The 14,261-nt window shown below is 47.4% G+C and overlaps 1 protein-coding gene across 1 annotated transcript; it reads right to left on the reverse strand.

Moving 5' to 3' along the window:
- Positions 1–1,882: 1,882 nt before the first annotated feature.
- Positions 1,883–13,985, reverse strand: Fgf16 (fibroblast growth factor 16). Its single transcript, XM_070039072.1, has 3 exons — positions 13,269–13,985; positions 4,988–5,091; positions 1,883–2,323 (listed from the first exon to the last, which is right to left on the reverse strand). The coding sequence occupies exons 1-3, from the start codon at positions 13,540–13,542 to the stop codon at positions 2,078–2,080; spliced, it is 624 nt and encodes a 207-aa protein (XP_069895173.1). The 5' UTR covers positions 13,543–13,985; the 3' UTR covers positions 1,883–2,077.
- Positions 13,986–14,261: the final 276 nt, after the last annotated feature.

Consider the following 14,261-nt stretch of genomic DNA (forward strand, 5'->3'; position numbering starts at 1 on the left):
GTCGGGGCTGGGAAGGTGGCTCAGTGCTTGTCCTGCATGCATGAGGCCCTGGGTTCCATTCCTCAACACCACATAAACAAACAAACAAACAAAAAAAGCCAGAAGTGGGCGCTGTGGCTCAAGTGATAGAGCATTAACCTTGAGCTAAAGAGCTGAGGGACAGTGTCCAGGACCAGAGTTCAAGCCCCACAACTGACAAAAAAAATCAGTCTCCCTGTTGAATATTGTTTTGAATTGTTTTGCTCCTATCTGAAGTATGAAGCCACCAATTAGTGTTTCTGACCTTAGGGCTTTGGGCTAAGTAAGTCCTCAAAAAGAATTTCTCAATGACTAATTTTTCTAAGTATGAATGGGAGGAACTTCAATTAGAAGTGTTGGTGCAGCCTTCCTAAAGGTTTTATTTATTTATTTATTTATTTTGGTGGTGGTGGTGCTACAGTTTGGACTCTCATGCTTTGGCCTCATGCTTGCTAGGCCAGCACTCTTACCTTTGAGCCACGTTTCTAGCCCCTCCTAGTTATTTTCAGATAGGATGTAACTTTTTGCTTGAGCACGTACCTGGGCCTCTATCCTCCTATTTTATGCTTCCTAATGTAGCTGGGATGACAGGCACATACCACCAATCCCAGTTTCTTCCATCAAGGCGGAGTCCTGAGATTATTTTTTTACTGGTCCTGCGGCTTGAATTTTCAGCCTGGGCACTGTCCCTGAGCTACTTTTTGCTCAAGGCTAGCACTCTACCACTTGAGCCACAGGGCCACTTCTGGCTTTTTCTGTGATTAATTGGAGATAAGAGTCCACAGACTTTCTTGCCTGGACTGGCTTCAAAATGCGATCCTCAGATCTCAGCCTCCTGAGTAGCTAAGATTATAAGTGTGAGCTATCAGCTCCTGGCTGAGATTTTGTTAATGTCTGTGGAACTGCAATCCTCCCAATCTCAGCTTTCTCCATAGCTGGGATATCCGGCACATACTAACTATTCCCAGCTATTGCTTGAGATGGGGGTTTCAACAAACTTTTTGCCTGGACTGGGCTTGAATCGTGATCATCTCTATCTCTTCCTCTGAAGTAGGTATGATTACAAGCTTCCTAAAGTTTGGATTCAGTACTAAGTTTAAAATCACAGGACCTGAAAGGACTACTAGGCCTTCAGTAGTGCCTTGGCATAGACTGTAGGGCATCCCTAGCAGGAATTCTAATGAATGGGAGGGAAGAGCTTCACCAACCTTTTAATTCTCTGAAATGTACAAATCAATAGGCTCACTCAGTGTTTACAATATAAAGACAATTTTATTGCCAATAAAAGCCTTTAATAAGTCATTTTTTATCCTGTTTCAGTAGGACCTTATTCTTTCTGATGAAAATCCAGTCATAGCATCTCTCATTAAAAATAAAATTATTTTTTGAAATAAATAAATATATAAAATAAATAGCATATACATTTCATAAATAGTTTGTCCTTATGCACAGTATCCATGCTTAACATTTGAATATGATTTTCATACAGCCTAGCCCTCTTCCCACTTGCAATGGCAGGAAAACTGCATGTTAGGACGAATGAGAAATCAGCAGAGCCGGAGTAGAGGCCGGCTCGCAGCAGGGCGGGAGCCCTGAGGATTTTCTTCAGGAGACTTTTTCAAAGCTCTGTAGGTAGCATCTGTGGCAGATTCCTTGGTCTTTCCTTGATATCCATTCTCAAGGCATTTGGGAGGATTGTGGGGGCAAGACAACCCTTGACCCTTGACAGGGTTCCCCTGCCACGCCCCTCCCCCTCCCCAATTCTTTGTCATTCCACCTCAGAGGAAAGAACATGATTAAAGAAAAAAAGTATATACAGGCTTTCCCTCAGGCCCGCCCCATCCCCCCACATCCCTCCCCAAAATAACTCAACCTTCATATACACTTTGAACAACCAGGGAACAACAGCTGGGTCAAGTTGAATGGTAAGTGCCTCTCTGTTATCTAAATTGATAGGAAGACTTGGAAAGCTATGAGTATAGTGCTTGTAGACACAGCCGTGGCCTCAGAATTATTCAGGTCACAGATTTCCCCCCTTTCCTCCCCCTCCCCAGGTCCATTACCTATAGCGGAAGAGGTCTCTGGACATGGAGGGCAACTTAGAAGGGTCTACTGGCCTGGGTAAAAAGTGAGTGAACTTCTGGTGTCGTTTAGTCCTGTATCCCTCGCGGGGTGAGCCGTCTTTGTTCAGGGCCACATAATATTGTCTCTCCGAGTCTGAGTGTTTGTACAAGGTGGAGGCGTAAGTGTTGTACCAGTTTTCTTCAAACTGTTCCCGGAAAACACATTCACGTGTGAGTTTCTTCTGTGTGGATGAGAAAAAATAGAGCAGGGTTCATTAGATGACTCCCTAAAACAGCAAGGCACACTGATAGTCAGTCCTTTCTCCTCCCACATTACCCATGTAGCTTTCTTCCAAGTAGCATCCAAAGTCCATCCTCTTTCACAAACTGCACAAAAAAATGTCTTGGGTGAGATCTTTCTTTGTTTGGTTGCTTTTTTGGGGGGTTGATTGTGGGGCTTGAACTCAGGGACTGGGTGCTAACCCTGAGCTTCTTTTGCTTAAGGCTAGTACTCTACTACTTGAGCCACAGCACCACTTCCAGTGAGATCTTTTTGTTGTTGTTGGTTGTGGGGCTTGAACTTTGGGCCTGGGAGCTGTCCCTGAGCTCTTTAGCTCAAGGTGAGTGCTCTACCTCTTGAGCCACAGCACCACTTCCGGTTTTCTGGTGGTTAATTGGAGATAAGAGTCTCACGGACTTTCCTTGCCCAGGCTGGCTTTCAACCATGATCCTCAGCCTCCTGAGTAGCTAGGATTACAGGTGTGAGCCACTGGCACCTGGCTGAAATCTTTCTTGAAGGAAGGGGATTGGAGGAGATGGCTTCCACTAGGTGATGATGATGATGATTTTTGTGCCAGTACTGAGGCTTGAACTCAAGGCCTAATGATGTTCCTTAGCTTTTTCACTAAATGCTGGTGCTTTATCAGTGGAGCCACTGCTACACTTCTACCTTTTTGCTGGTGAATTGGAGGGTCTCTCCCATTTAACTGCCCTGGCTGGCTTTGACTCTTGATCCTCAGATCTCAGCCTCCTGAGTAGTTAGGATTACAGATGGGTGCCACCGGTGCTCTCTTCCTCTGCTGGAGTTTTGAGCCTTAGGATTTCTTTCATGGGCTCCTGATGGCTTCGTGGCACCCACTGAGAGCTTCCTCCCTCTCTAGGCCTAAGAGCATTCAAACTCCATTGAGATTGCAGTCAACCCAATCAACTGACAGGCAAAGACCTCAGATCTATATAAAGCTCTACGTGTGGTGAGCTGTGATCTTTCGTACTGAAGGGTCTCAGCCTGTCAGTTAATGAGCCCAGAAAAGATCTCCTTGAAAACCTCCTCCAATCTGCCTATTTGAAGCTGGCAGGCCCTGGGTCTCTTGCCTCTGTCCCTTCTCACTCTTAATTGGGCCACCATACTTCTTGCTAGGGTAGTGGATACAGAGTGCTGGGGACAGGCCTATCTCTTACGTGTCAGGGAAAAATGTGTTCCGATTCCATGGGGTTGTAGGGAGACAGAAAGCATGCTATGTGACTCAAAAGTCCAAGCCAGGAATTGGGATCCTCTGAAAGGGTTAAGGTCAGCAGTCGCTCACCATGCCCCAATGCTGGGCTAGCTTCCAGAAGACAGGACTTGTATTGCACCCTGCTCAGGCCTAGCTAGGGGCTTAGCACTGTCAGCAGACCCTGAAACCTTCATTTTTCAACTGTTTGTTTCATTTGGCCACTGGCATTCAATGGAAGCAATGTGCAAATCAGGATCTGTGCTGCTAACCTTAGAATCTTCTATTTGAAGGCATTTACCCATTGCCTGGATTTCTCCTACCTGCTAGTTATTCCTCTGGACAGCTTTGTTTTTTTTTGTTTTTTTTTTTTTTGTTTTTTGCCAGTACTGGGGCCTGACCTCAGAGCCTGAGCATTGAGTTTAACTTTTTAGCTCAAGGCTGCTGCTCTACTGTAGAGAGCTGCGAGAGGCCGCACCTGGAAGATGGCGCCGGCTTCCGCCCTCCGCCTTCCCGATGGCGAGTGCTCTCGTGGTAAACAACTCCTGATATGGCTAAGGCAAAGAATCTGGCTTGCTTCTGTGCACCTGAACCTATTGGCGGTTCCCACGTGGCGTATCAGGGTTGGCTACCCAGCGGGTATTTAAGGCTGTGGGGAATTCTCCCCGGGGTTGGGGTCAGAAGATTACTAAAAGGTCCTGAATAAACTGCGGAGAGAAGAGTCCGGTGTCGCGTCGTCATTACCGGCCGAGGCGGGTAGCGACACTCTACCCTTGAACCACAGCTCTACTTTTGGCTTTTTTGGTGGTTACTTGGAGATTAAGAGTCTCATGGACTTTCCTACCCACTGGCTTCATACTGCAGTCCTCAGATCTCAGCCTCCTGAGTAGCTACAATTACAGGCATGAACCACAGGTACCCAGCTCTTTAGTTTTAATGCTCAAGCAGGCACTGTACTTACTGCTTGGGTTGCAGCTCTACTCCTGACTTTTAAGTGGTTAATTGGAGATAAGAGTCTTATGGACTTTCCTGCCTGGGCTGGCTTCAAACCGTGATCTTCATATCTCAGCCTCCTGAATAGCTAGGATTACAGGCATGAGTCACTGGAGCCTGGGTCTGGAGAAGCATTGCTCTGGGTTATTGCACTAAACCCTGACCATCTACTGACAAACGAGTGGCAGCTTGCGATTATCAGGCTAGCTGGCCCTTTAGCAGAAAAGGCAAAGTAAATGTTGGAGGGCTGAGTGGGTAAAGATATTGTGGACAAGGGCCCTGAGCAGCCAAGAAGAAACAAGCAGCTAATCCTTTACAGTTGACAAAAGTGCTTTCAAGTGCTAGATAAACATCCTTTTGCCTTACATTGTCCAAACATTGGTGGGTAATAGCCTCTGATAAATAGGAAACTGTGAAGCTTACCGATCCATAGAGCTCTCCTCGTTCATTCATCCCCAGGTACAGGCCAGAGTCCACACCCCGGATGCTAATCAAGCCCACTGCCAGGCTGATGAACTCCAGAATTCCTAGAGTAGCAAAAGGAACATCATTCTATTAGTCACATCAAGCTAGGGCAACATTGGGTAGGCGACATGATCCTACCCCACAATGAGAAGCCAGCCATGGGAGCCAGTGGTGATTCCCTGATAACCAACAACAATAACTGCAACAAAAACCCACAATGCTGGGTGCTGGTGGCTCACACCTGTAATCCTAGCTATTCAGGAGGCTGAGATCTGAGGATCACGGTTCAAAGCCAGCCTGGGCAAGGAAAGTCAGTGAGACTCATCTCCAATTAACCACCAGAAAACCAGAAGTGGTACTGTGGCTCAAGTGGTAGAGCACTCACCTTGAGCTGAAGAGCTCAGGGACAGTGCCCAGGCCCAGAGTTCAAGACCCACCACACACACACACACACACACACACACACACACACACACACACACACACACACACACACACACACACACACACACACACAGCCTGTTTCCAGGCTCTAGTGGCTCATGCCTTTAATCCTAGCTACTCAGGAGGCTGAGATATGAGGATTGCAGTTTGAAGCCAACCTGTGCAGAAAAGTCCGTGAGACTCTTATCTCCAATTAACCACCAAAAAGCTGGATGTAGAGCTTTGGATCAAGTGATAGAGCATCAGACTTAAGCAGAAAAGCTCAGAGACAGCACCCAGGTCCTGAGTTCAAGCTTCAGGACCAACACACACACACACACACACACACACACACACACACACACACACACACACACACACCATATTTTGCAGCAAAAATGAAACTTCAGCTAAAACACCTAGTATTTCCAGACCTCAGTTTTTCCATGTGGAAAATAGGGAGAATCAATCTTTGCCTTTATGTAACACTTTTCACCATTTTATTGATTTATTTGGCAGTTCTATGGATCAAATCCAGGGCCTTGAGTGTGTTAGGTAAGCAATTTATACTGAGCTCCATTATCCCCGGCCCTCCTAGGTATGTTATAAGGAAGGCCCCCCAAAAGGCTTTGGTCACTAAAGGTTCAGAATGATAAGGCATTATTGTCAAATAGCAGTCATTTCAAGTAATGGCAAAGCTGCTTTCTCAATGCAAGAGGTTTTTGGAACTTTCCTAAAGTCACCTTGCACCTCCCAGCATACACAGCATTTACCTTGCTGTCCACTGGGCTGAACTTATTTTGCACCCTCTCAGCTCCCATGTCCTTAAAACCACATGGGCCTGTCAACTGCCCTTAGCTGCTGCTAACAAATACCACACGGGCCACTCACTGAGTTTGTTCAGTTTGCTCATGGCAGGAGGGAAGACTTGGCTTCAGGAAAGCTTTCTCCTAAAAAGTGCTCGCAGCTAGTACAGCCTCAAGCTGACAAGCCTGTCACTCTCCCCTTCCCTCTTGAGAGTTTTTTTGAAAGTTTATCCACAGTAGAAGTTGGCAGGTAGTATTGGACTCCATACTGATATGAAATGTTGTAACTTGAAGGGGAAAGGGAAGAAATTCAGAAATGTCTTTTTAGCTGACAAGGTTAGAGGTGAAGATTTGAAAATGTTTTCCTTTACCCCATGGGAAGAAACAGAACAACTCTAAAGAAGGTGAAAGGACCCAGAAATGAAATCCTGATGATATTGAAGACTTCCACAGTTTTGTCCTAAGATGGTATCTTATTCATCTAGCTACAGATGAAGTAGTCAATTGGAGTCTTCTTTGAGATTTCTGTCTCCTGCCTCCTTTTAAAATATACAGACTAAAAACATGGGTGCAATTTTTTTATGTATCCAAAGTTATGAAATGGTCTCACACTTACTTAGCTGTCATTCATTCAAAAAATGAAAATTTTCAGGGTAATATGCTTCTAAATTACTTATACAGGAAGCAGAGCTGACTGCATAAAGCAAAAATAATTCTTTTAAGAGGCAGGGTCTGGCTATGTAGCCCAGGTTGGCTTTGAACTTGAAATCAGTTTTCTCTCCTCTAGTTCCCAAGATCCAACAAGATCCAGCAAGTGGCTAATTTTGAAATCAGGTTAAAACCTCTTGTGGCAAGTCTACTATGGAACTCCAGAGGCTTGGCTAGTGGGTGGTGGGTCTTAGGGTTTGGCCTTTGGTCTCTCATTGAAATCCTCAGTTGGGTTGTTACAGATGCTTCCAGTACCTAGAAGGGAGTCTTGGGAAGAGAGATTGGCACATACTGGTGGGAGGGAAGGGAAAATGGCTAGTGCTGAGTAGAGGTTAATCAAACACCGATTTAATGGATCTACATCTCCCATTGCACAGATTCTGCCCTGCTTAGTGTTTTAATAAATGAACCACAAGAGGACATAGGAGTCTTATTTATCCTAGTTCCAAAAGACACAGCTGAGAGGATGACACGGTAGAGACCAAAGAAATCTTAAGAGGATGGCAAAGTGGGCTGGCTTCACCAAAATATGCTCCATTGGGGCCAGTATTATAAAGTCCTGCACTAGTCCAAGGCACTTAGGTTTGGGTTTTGTTGGACAAAGGTGAGCCCAAAGCACAGAGAGTTGAGTTAACCATATCCCTTAGTTCATAGTTATTACAGTTTGTGAGGGCTTCTCTCTCTCTCTCTCTCTCTCTCTCTCTCTCTCTCTCTCTCTCTCTCTCTCTCTCTCTCTCTCTCTCTCTCTCTCTCTCTCTCTCTCTCTCTCTTCCTCTCCCTCTCCCTCTCCCTCCCCCCTCACCTTTTCTCTTCCATACACTGTATCATTCACCTCCACACTTTCGGTAACCATATTTCTTCTTTTTCTTTTCTGTGATGGTGAGGATTGAACCCAGTGCCTGGAGCATCCTACGTGTATTTTAGTTACATGCAAGTTTACCCATCGCTAAAAAATGTAATAACAATGGCCCAAGAGATTTTGTTGGGTGAACTAAATTCGGGATGATGGTGAGTGATTAGTGGAACTAGTAAATATCAAATGTAAAACTGGTTATTTACAAATTTAAAAATTATCCCGGTGCTGGTGGTTCATGCATGTAACCCTAGCTACTCAGAAGGCTGAGATCTGAGGATCACGGTTCAAAGCCAGCCTGGGCAGGAAAGGCCATGAGACTCTTATCTCCAATAAACCACCAGAAAACCAGAAGTGGTGCTGTGGCTTAAGTGGCAGAGCACTCACTTTGAGTTAAAGAGCTGAGGGACAGCACCCAGGCCCAGAGTTCAAGCCCCACGACCAACAAAATAAAATAAAATAAAAATTGTCTCACATGGAGGTATGTACTTGTAATCCCAGCACATGGAATGCTGAGATAGGTGAATCCCAAGTTGGAAAGTTTCTTACACTAAATAGCAAGATCCTGTCTTCATTTATTTTGTGCCAGTCCTGGGGCTTGAACTCAGAGCCTGGGCAATGTCCCCAGCTTTTGTGCTCAAAGATAGTGGTTTTTCACTAAAGCCACGGCTCTAGTTTCTGGCTTTTTGCTGGCTAATTTGCAATCAGAATTTTTGAGACTTTCCTGCCCAGGCTGTCTTCAAACTATGATCCTCAGATTTCAGCCTCTTCAGCTAAGATTATAGATGTGAGCCATAGGTGTCTGGAAAAAACTTTTATCTAAAAAGAAAAAGAGGGGCTGGGAAGGTGGCTTAGTGGTACAGCGTTTGCCTTGCATGCATGAGGCCCTGGGTTCAATTCCTCAGCACCACATAAGCGGAAAAAGGCTTGAAAGTGCCACTGTGGCTCAAATGGTAGAGCATTAACCTTGAGCTAAAGAGCTGAGGGACAGAGCCCGGGCCCAGAGTTCAGGCCCCACGACTGACAAAACAAACAAACAAACAAATAAATAAATATAAAAAAAGAAAAAGAAAAAAGTCCGATGCATTGTACTCATAAATTGCTTTGTGAAATGAGAACTCCTTTTTACATACAACGGCTTACATAAAATAATAAATCAATAAACATTAAAGCAATCATTTAAAAGTTAATACAAAATGTAGAAAGCGGGCACCTAGTGTGAATTACTTAAGGCCACGTTTGCAAAGGTCTAGTGAGTCACATAAAGGAGGACACTGCCCTGCTATTCGGCTGACCCTTGGCTTGAACACTCCAGGGGTAAGTGCTATGCTTAGTTCTACTGTGCTAGAGACAGACAGAAAAGCAGGAGCATGTTCAAAGTAGAGTGGCCATATGGTGATGGAATTAGAAACCAAGTCATGATTTGGTTCTGGGTGCTAAACTTTGAGAAGCACCGACCCATGGGAGCCTTCAGTTCTTTGTTTTGCTCAGGCAAATCACATCCAAGCTTTGTCTTTGTTCCTTCATTCTCTCAGTATCTCATGTCTCTCAGTACCCTGAGCTCACTTCTTAAGTAGCAGAGGATGGCTTGTGATCTCACCGCCCGAGACCTGGGGTGCGAACAAAATCATGAAACCCAAGAGGTGTGGCTATTTGAGTCACCACAGTTTTTCTCCAACTCTCTGTGAACCCTGATGCCAAAGGACAGATCATACAGGAAGTCACTTGGGTTGTGTCCAGTAAGAGGGGTCTCCAACAGCTGGAATCATCCCTGCCCAGCTGTCTTTGGGCATCATTTCTTCTTGCCAACTTTCCTATTAGCTGGATTCAGACTGTGGGAACCCAGTGGCACACGATGATGGAATAGATATTTCTAAACCTTCTCCTGAATTCTAGCCAGCATGAAAGGGGAGCAAAAACAAGACATTTTCCTATTTTCCCAGCTCCAGCTGGACAGGGGTGTTAACAGCAAAGTATTAAGTAGACAAAGTTGGTCCTCCCTTCTCTCACCCCTTCCAGACCCAGGACCTCCTTCTACTCTGCCTCTTCTTGACCTGCACCACCTTAGGCACTGGCCTTTCTTGACCATTTCTAGACCCATCTCCTTATACATCTTTCCTCAGAGCCTTCATCAAAGCCCATTGGTCCTACGCCCCACTATTTCAGAATCTAGCTAGATGACTGGCTAATGTCATTTAATTTGGTTCCATGACTCACCTCAGGTCCACCAGCCATGCTTTTAGACCATCAAAGGCCAAAATGGTGCTGCCTTGGCATCTTGCCCAGGTGACATTGATCAAGATGCGTTGTACTCACATACAGATATGTTGAATTGAAACTCTTTGTACAACTTCTTAAAGATCATTTAACATGGCCAAACGCTGGTGGGTCACGCATGTAGCTACTCATTAGCTACTCATGAGGCTGAGATCTGAGGATCATGGTTCAAAGGCAGCCTGGGCAGGAAAGTCCATGAGACTCTAATGTCTAATAAACCACCAGAAAACTGGAAGTGGTGCTGTGGCTCAAAGTGGTAGAGCACTAGCCTTGAGCTCAAGAGCTGAGGGACAGCACCTAGGCCCAGAGTTCAAGCCCCATGACTAACCAAAAAAATAAAAAGAGATAATTTAACATACTACTACTACTAGTACTACTACTGCTACTACTGCTACTACTACTACTACTATTACTACTAGAATCAGATTGCTGAAAAATCCGAAGCCTGTTCCATCCTACCCATGAGTAAGCCTCTCCTCCACTGTGGCTTCCACGGCCGGCTCTGCCTGTCCACAGGTGCCCCTCAGGAATGTGAGGATCCCCAAGAACCTCAGTCTTGAGTAAATGTCACCAGCCCAGGAGGGGGTTGAAATATTCCTGGCTACTGATTGCAGATGGAGAGCAGGGAGCATGTGCTGTGCCAACAGGTTATTATTTGGAGTCGGGGCTGCTCTTGGGCTCAGCCTGACTCGTTCTGAGCACATGGATTCCAGCGTAATCCTTGGGGGCCCTGCTCTCCAATTACAACAAATAGCTATTTACTTTACATGGCCTTTGGAGACTACCTCCTCCCCCCGAGCAGAAATCTATAATATTTTATATCTTAAGTCTGGCCTACTTTACCCTGTTGGAATGTTGACTGCTAAAGCACTTATGGAATGTTAAAGTTTCGATTTATTGAATACCCTGGCTGATTAACTCAAATGTGGAGGGAGGAAAGAGTTAGCGAAGTCAAACTGCATTTCATTCTGGGCTCCCAAACAACTCAACTGCGAGAAAGAGACTAGGTGTGGGTTTGAAAGTTGGCAAGAAAGATTACAAAGAGACAGTTTTGCTCAGTTATCGTTTCCTTTATAGGAAATACATGGAACTGCCAGGAAGTCAGAGAAGGAGTGGAAAGAGGAAAGGGAAAAGGCCATTTGGAGAGGGTCTCAACTACTACTACTACTACTACTACTACTACTTATTATTATTATTATTATTATTATTAATATACAAGGTAAACACAGAAATGAAGCCAGCTGCCCATGAAGTGGCTGTGAAAACATCTCTTCCTTTGCCAGTTTTATTTCCTTTGGTTTCTCCTTAAAGTTAACACCCTTAGCAGGTCTGGGAGATGAAAAGAAATCAAGATGTGTCTTGATGGAGGTAATTAAGGACCACTTATCCCAACAGTCTATTACTGATTTGTATTGACCTCGTAGGTTGTCGGACCAGTGTGGGCACTGAGTCAGACAGACACTTGTAGCGGTGGCTGCAAGGACTTAGAGCTCCGCATGGCCGTTCTCCACTTTCATGACCCTTGCCTGCATTTCTCTATTACACACACACACACACACACACACACACATGCGCGCGCGCGCGTGCGCACACATACACACACACGCGCGCGCGCTCGCGCACACACACACACACACTTATATTCAATGATTCCAGTATTCTTTAGGCCATTTTCTGGGAACCTCTGAGGCCTGGGTGGAGGTCTCAGTTCCTTATGAAAAGAACAAAAGGGGACTGAAAAATCCCAACTGATGGAAGGGAAAGGAGCCAAGTTAACACTCCCTCTCTTCCCACTCCACCTTATCACCCTTTTGAGGACCTGCTGCAAGTTTATACAGACACCTGCACCCCTCCATTACCCCTCCCAACCTACTGTACTCCAGGCTCTGTTTGAGTGCATTTTTCCAAGATGACATAGATCTCATTAAGGTTCCTGCCTGCTCGTAGCACGGAAGACCAGCCCTGGGCCCTAAGTTGTTTGCTTTGGTTGGTCTTCCGCACTAACTGGCCCCTTCCCGCCTGTCCCATTTACTATGCCCTTCTCCCTTGCTGCTCTAAGCAAGGCATGAAGAGTAAGATGGAGAGGTTTGTGGATGGAGGGGGCGGGTGGGAGTGGGGAAGGGAAGCAAGGGTGTCATGCTTGAGAGGGTGGGCAGAGTCTTTTTTTCTGGCTTAGGTGACCTTCTTGGATTGAAGAGACCTTGGAAGGAGACAGGGCATTGGCGGGACGGGGAGGAGGAAAGCTATCTGTCATGGGACTTGCTTGATGGCTTAGTAGAGAATGGGACATTGAAAATCAAAAATGGCAAATTGTTGAGGAGGGAACACATTTGCTTAGAAAGCTAATGGTCTCTGTCCCAGACCAAGGCTTCTACTGATGAAGTAATTAGTTCTGTAAGTGGGGCAGGCAGCTGTGTCCTCTGAGAGCCATCTACATAGTGTCAGGCAGGCAAGATTCTCTGCCCCAGGTCCAGTTGGACACCTGTTTCTAGGGCTGGGTGTGAGCACCGTGAAGCAATCCCCCAGAGGTCGATTTGGACAAAAGCAGTCCCCAGGATTGGTGCCCTTGCACGGTGGATGCGGTACCCTTTTCACCCGGTGCTGCCTGGCTTGGCTCCTACTGCGGGCTGACCCAACCTGAGGTCAACCAGTGCCCACGGATGCTGGCGTCCCCGCCAGCCAAGAGTGATGCGGGGCGCAGGACTGTGTGCCCACCACGCCCCTGGCCCTTTGCAGGCTCGCTTTCCAGTTAATCAGGCCTGCCCTCGAGGCTCGAAAGGCTTAGCAGATCCCGATCCCCTGGCTTCGGAAGCTACAAGTTCCTGCTCCTCCCCAGCTCCACCTGTTTTCACGGACGACTCAGGCTCAACTCTTCGACTGAGCCCCTCACTCCCGGGGGAGGGAGCGTGGAGGGGAGGGGGAAGAAGAAGTGCCTCCCGACTGTATTCGAGAGTGCGGGACCCCGAGATGTCGCGCGGCTCAGCTGCACGCCAGCCATCAAGTCCCGCCTCGACGGACCCAGAGGAAGCACACAGCCTGGAGTCTATGTGTGGGTGGGGGGGGGGGGGGGAGGACAGCCCCGTGGGCCCCACCCCGGGAACTCGGAGTCCTCAACTCCCCAGCTCAGCGTCCTCCCTCTTCCCATTCCCCACCCTTGTCACCGCGTCCTCACCGAAGCGGCTGTGATCGTGGCGGGTGCCATGCACCGTGCCGTTGGGGAAGATCTCCAGGTGGAAGCCGGTGCGACAGTAAAGCTGGCGGCGTCGCAGAATCCCCTTCAGGTGGGCGAAGTCTGTGGGCGAACCCCGCTGCAGCTTCCCCTCGATCTGGCCCAAGCGCTCGTTCAGGAAACCCGGGGAGTCAGCTAAGGGCACGTTCCCCAGAGATGATGAGAAACCATGCAGATCCCAGTCCAAAGAGGCGAAGACCCCCCCCACCTCCGCCATGGCGGGGGCCCAACGGCGGCGCGGGCTGTGCTGGGCGCACACGGGGGCCCAAGCCGGGACCGCAGGGGGGCGCGAACTGCTTCTCCCCGCGGCGGGGCGCGGGCGATCCGGCGGTGCTCGTTCCGTTGGCTCGCTCCGTTTGCTCGGCTCGTTTGCTAGCTGTGCGCTCTGCCCAGCTGCAGGAGACGTCTGTTGGCGTCCAAGGAAGTTCTCAGCGGCGGGGAGCGTGGGGCCGCGCGCTTCTGACCTTGCTCTCAGTCAGAGGACCGCGTCCTCTCCGCATCCATCCCTCCCCGCCTCGCATCGCTGCCTGCGGGCCGGCGATCAAATGCAACACGCCACTTTATATACATACCCACTCCCCTTACATTGACATATTGGATATTTAAATACAAGCCACACCTCACTGGCATCCCCTCAGAGATTGGTGTGTGGGTTCTTTTTTTTTTTTTTCCCTTTCTTCCCTTTCCTTCTCATATCCATTTGGCTCTTGAGAGGGGGGTGGAGGAGTGAGGGGGGGAGCAATCGAGCTTCACTCCCTCTTTTATTATGAAAAAAATTGCAGGAAAAAGCTACACATTGCAGTGAGGCAGAACTGTTTCTTGGCAGTTTTTTTTGGTTAATTTTTTTTTAAAGTGCCTTTGGCGTCCACGGCCACTCAGGCCTGTTCCGTGGAGGTCTGGCTGTCGCAAGGTTGTGTTGTCCCATGGCCCACGCCT

The sequence above is a fragment of the Dipodomys merriami genome, unplaced genomic scaffold (assembly GCF_024711535.1).
Source record: "Dipodomys merriami isolate MVZ:Mamm:240054 unplaced genomic scaffold, mDipMer1.0.p SCAF_3, whole genome shotgun sequence".
NCBI lineage: Eukaryota > Metazoa > Chordata > Mammalia > Rodentia > Heteromyidae > Dipodomys > Dipodomys merriami.

Bases quoted from the DNA above. Each gene is read 5' to 3' on its own strand.
- Fgf16 (XM_070039072.1), bottom strand. From the start codon at position 13,542: ATGGCGGAGGTGGGGGGGGTCTTCGCCTCTTTGGACTGGGATCTGCAT. The intron at 5,092-13,268 runs GTGAGGACGCGG...TTGCTACTCTAG, and splicing joins CCACGATCACAGCCGCTTCG to GAATTCTGGAGTTCATCAGC. The intron at 2,324-4,987 runs GTAAGCTTCACA...TCATCCACACAG, and splicing joins GAGGAGAGCTCTATGGATCG to AAGAAACTCACACGTGAATG.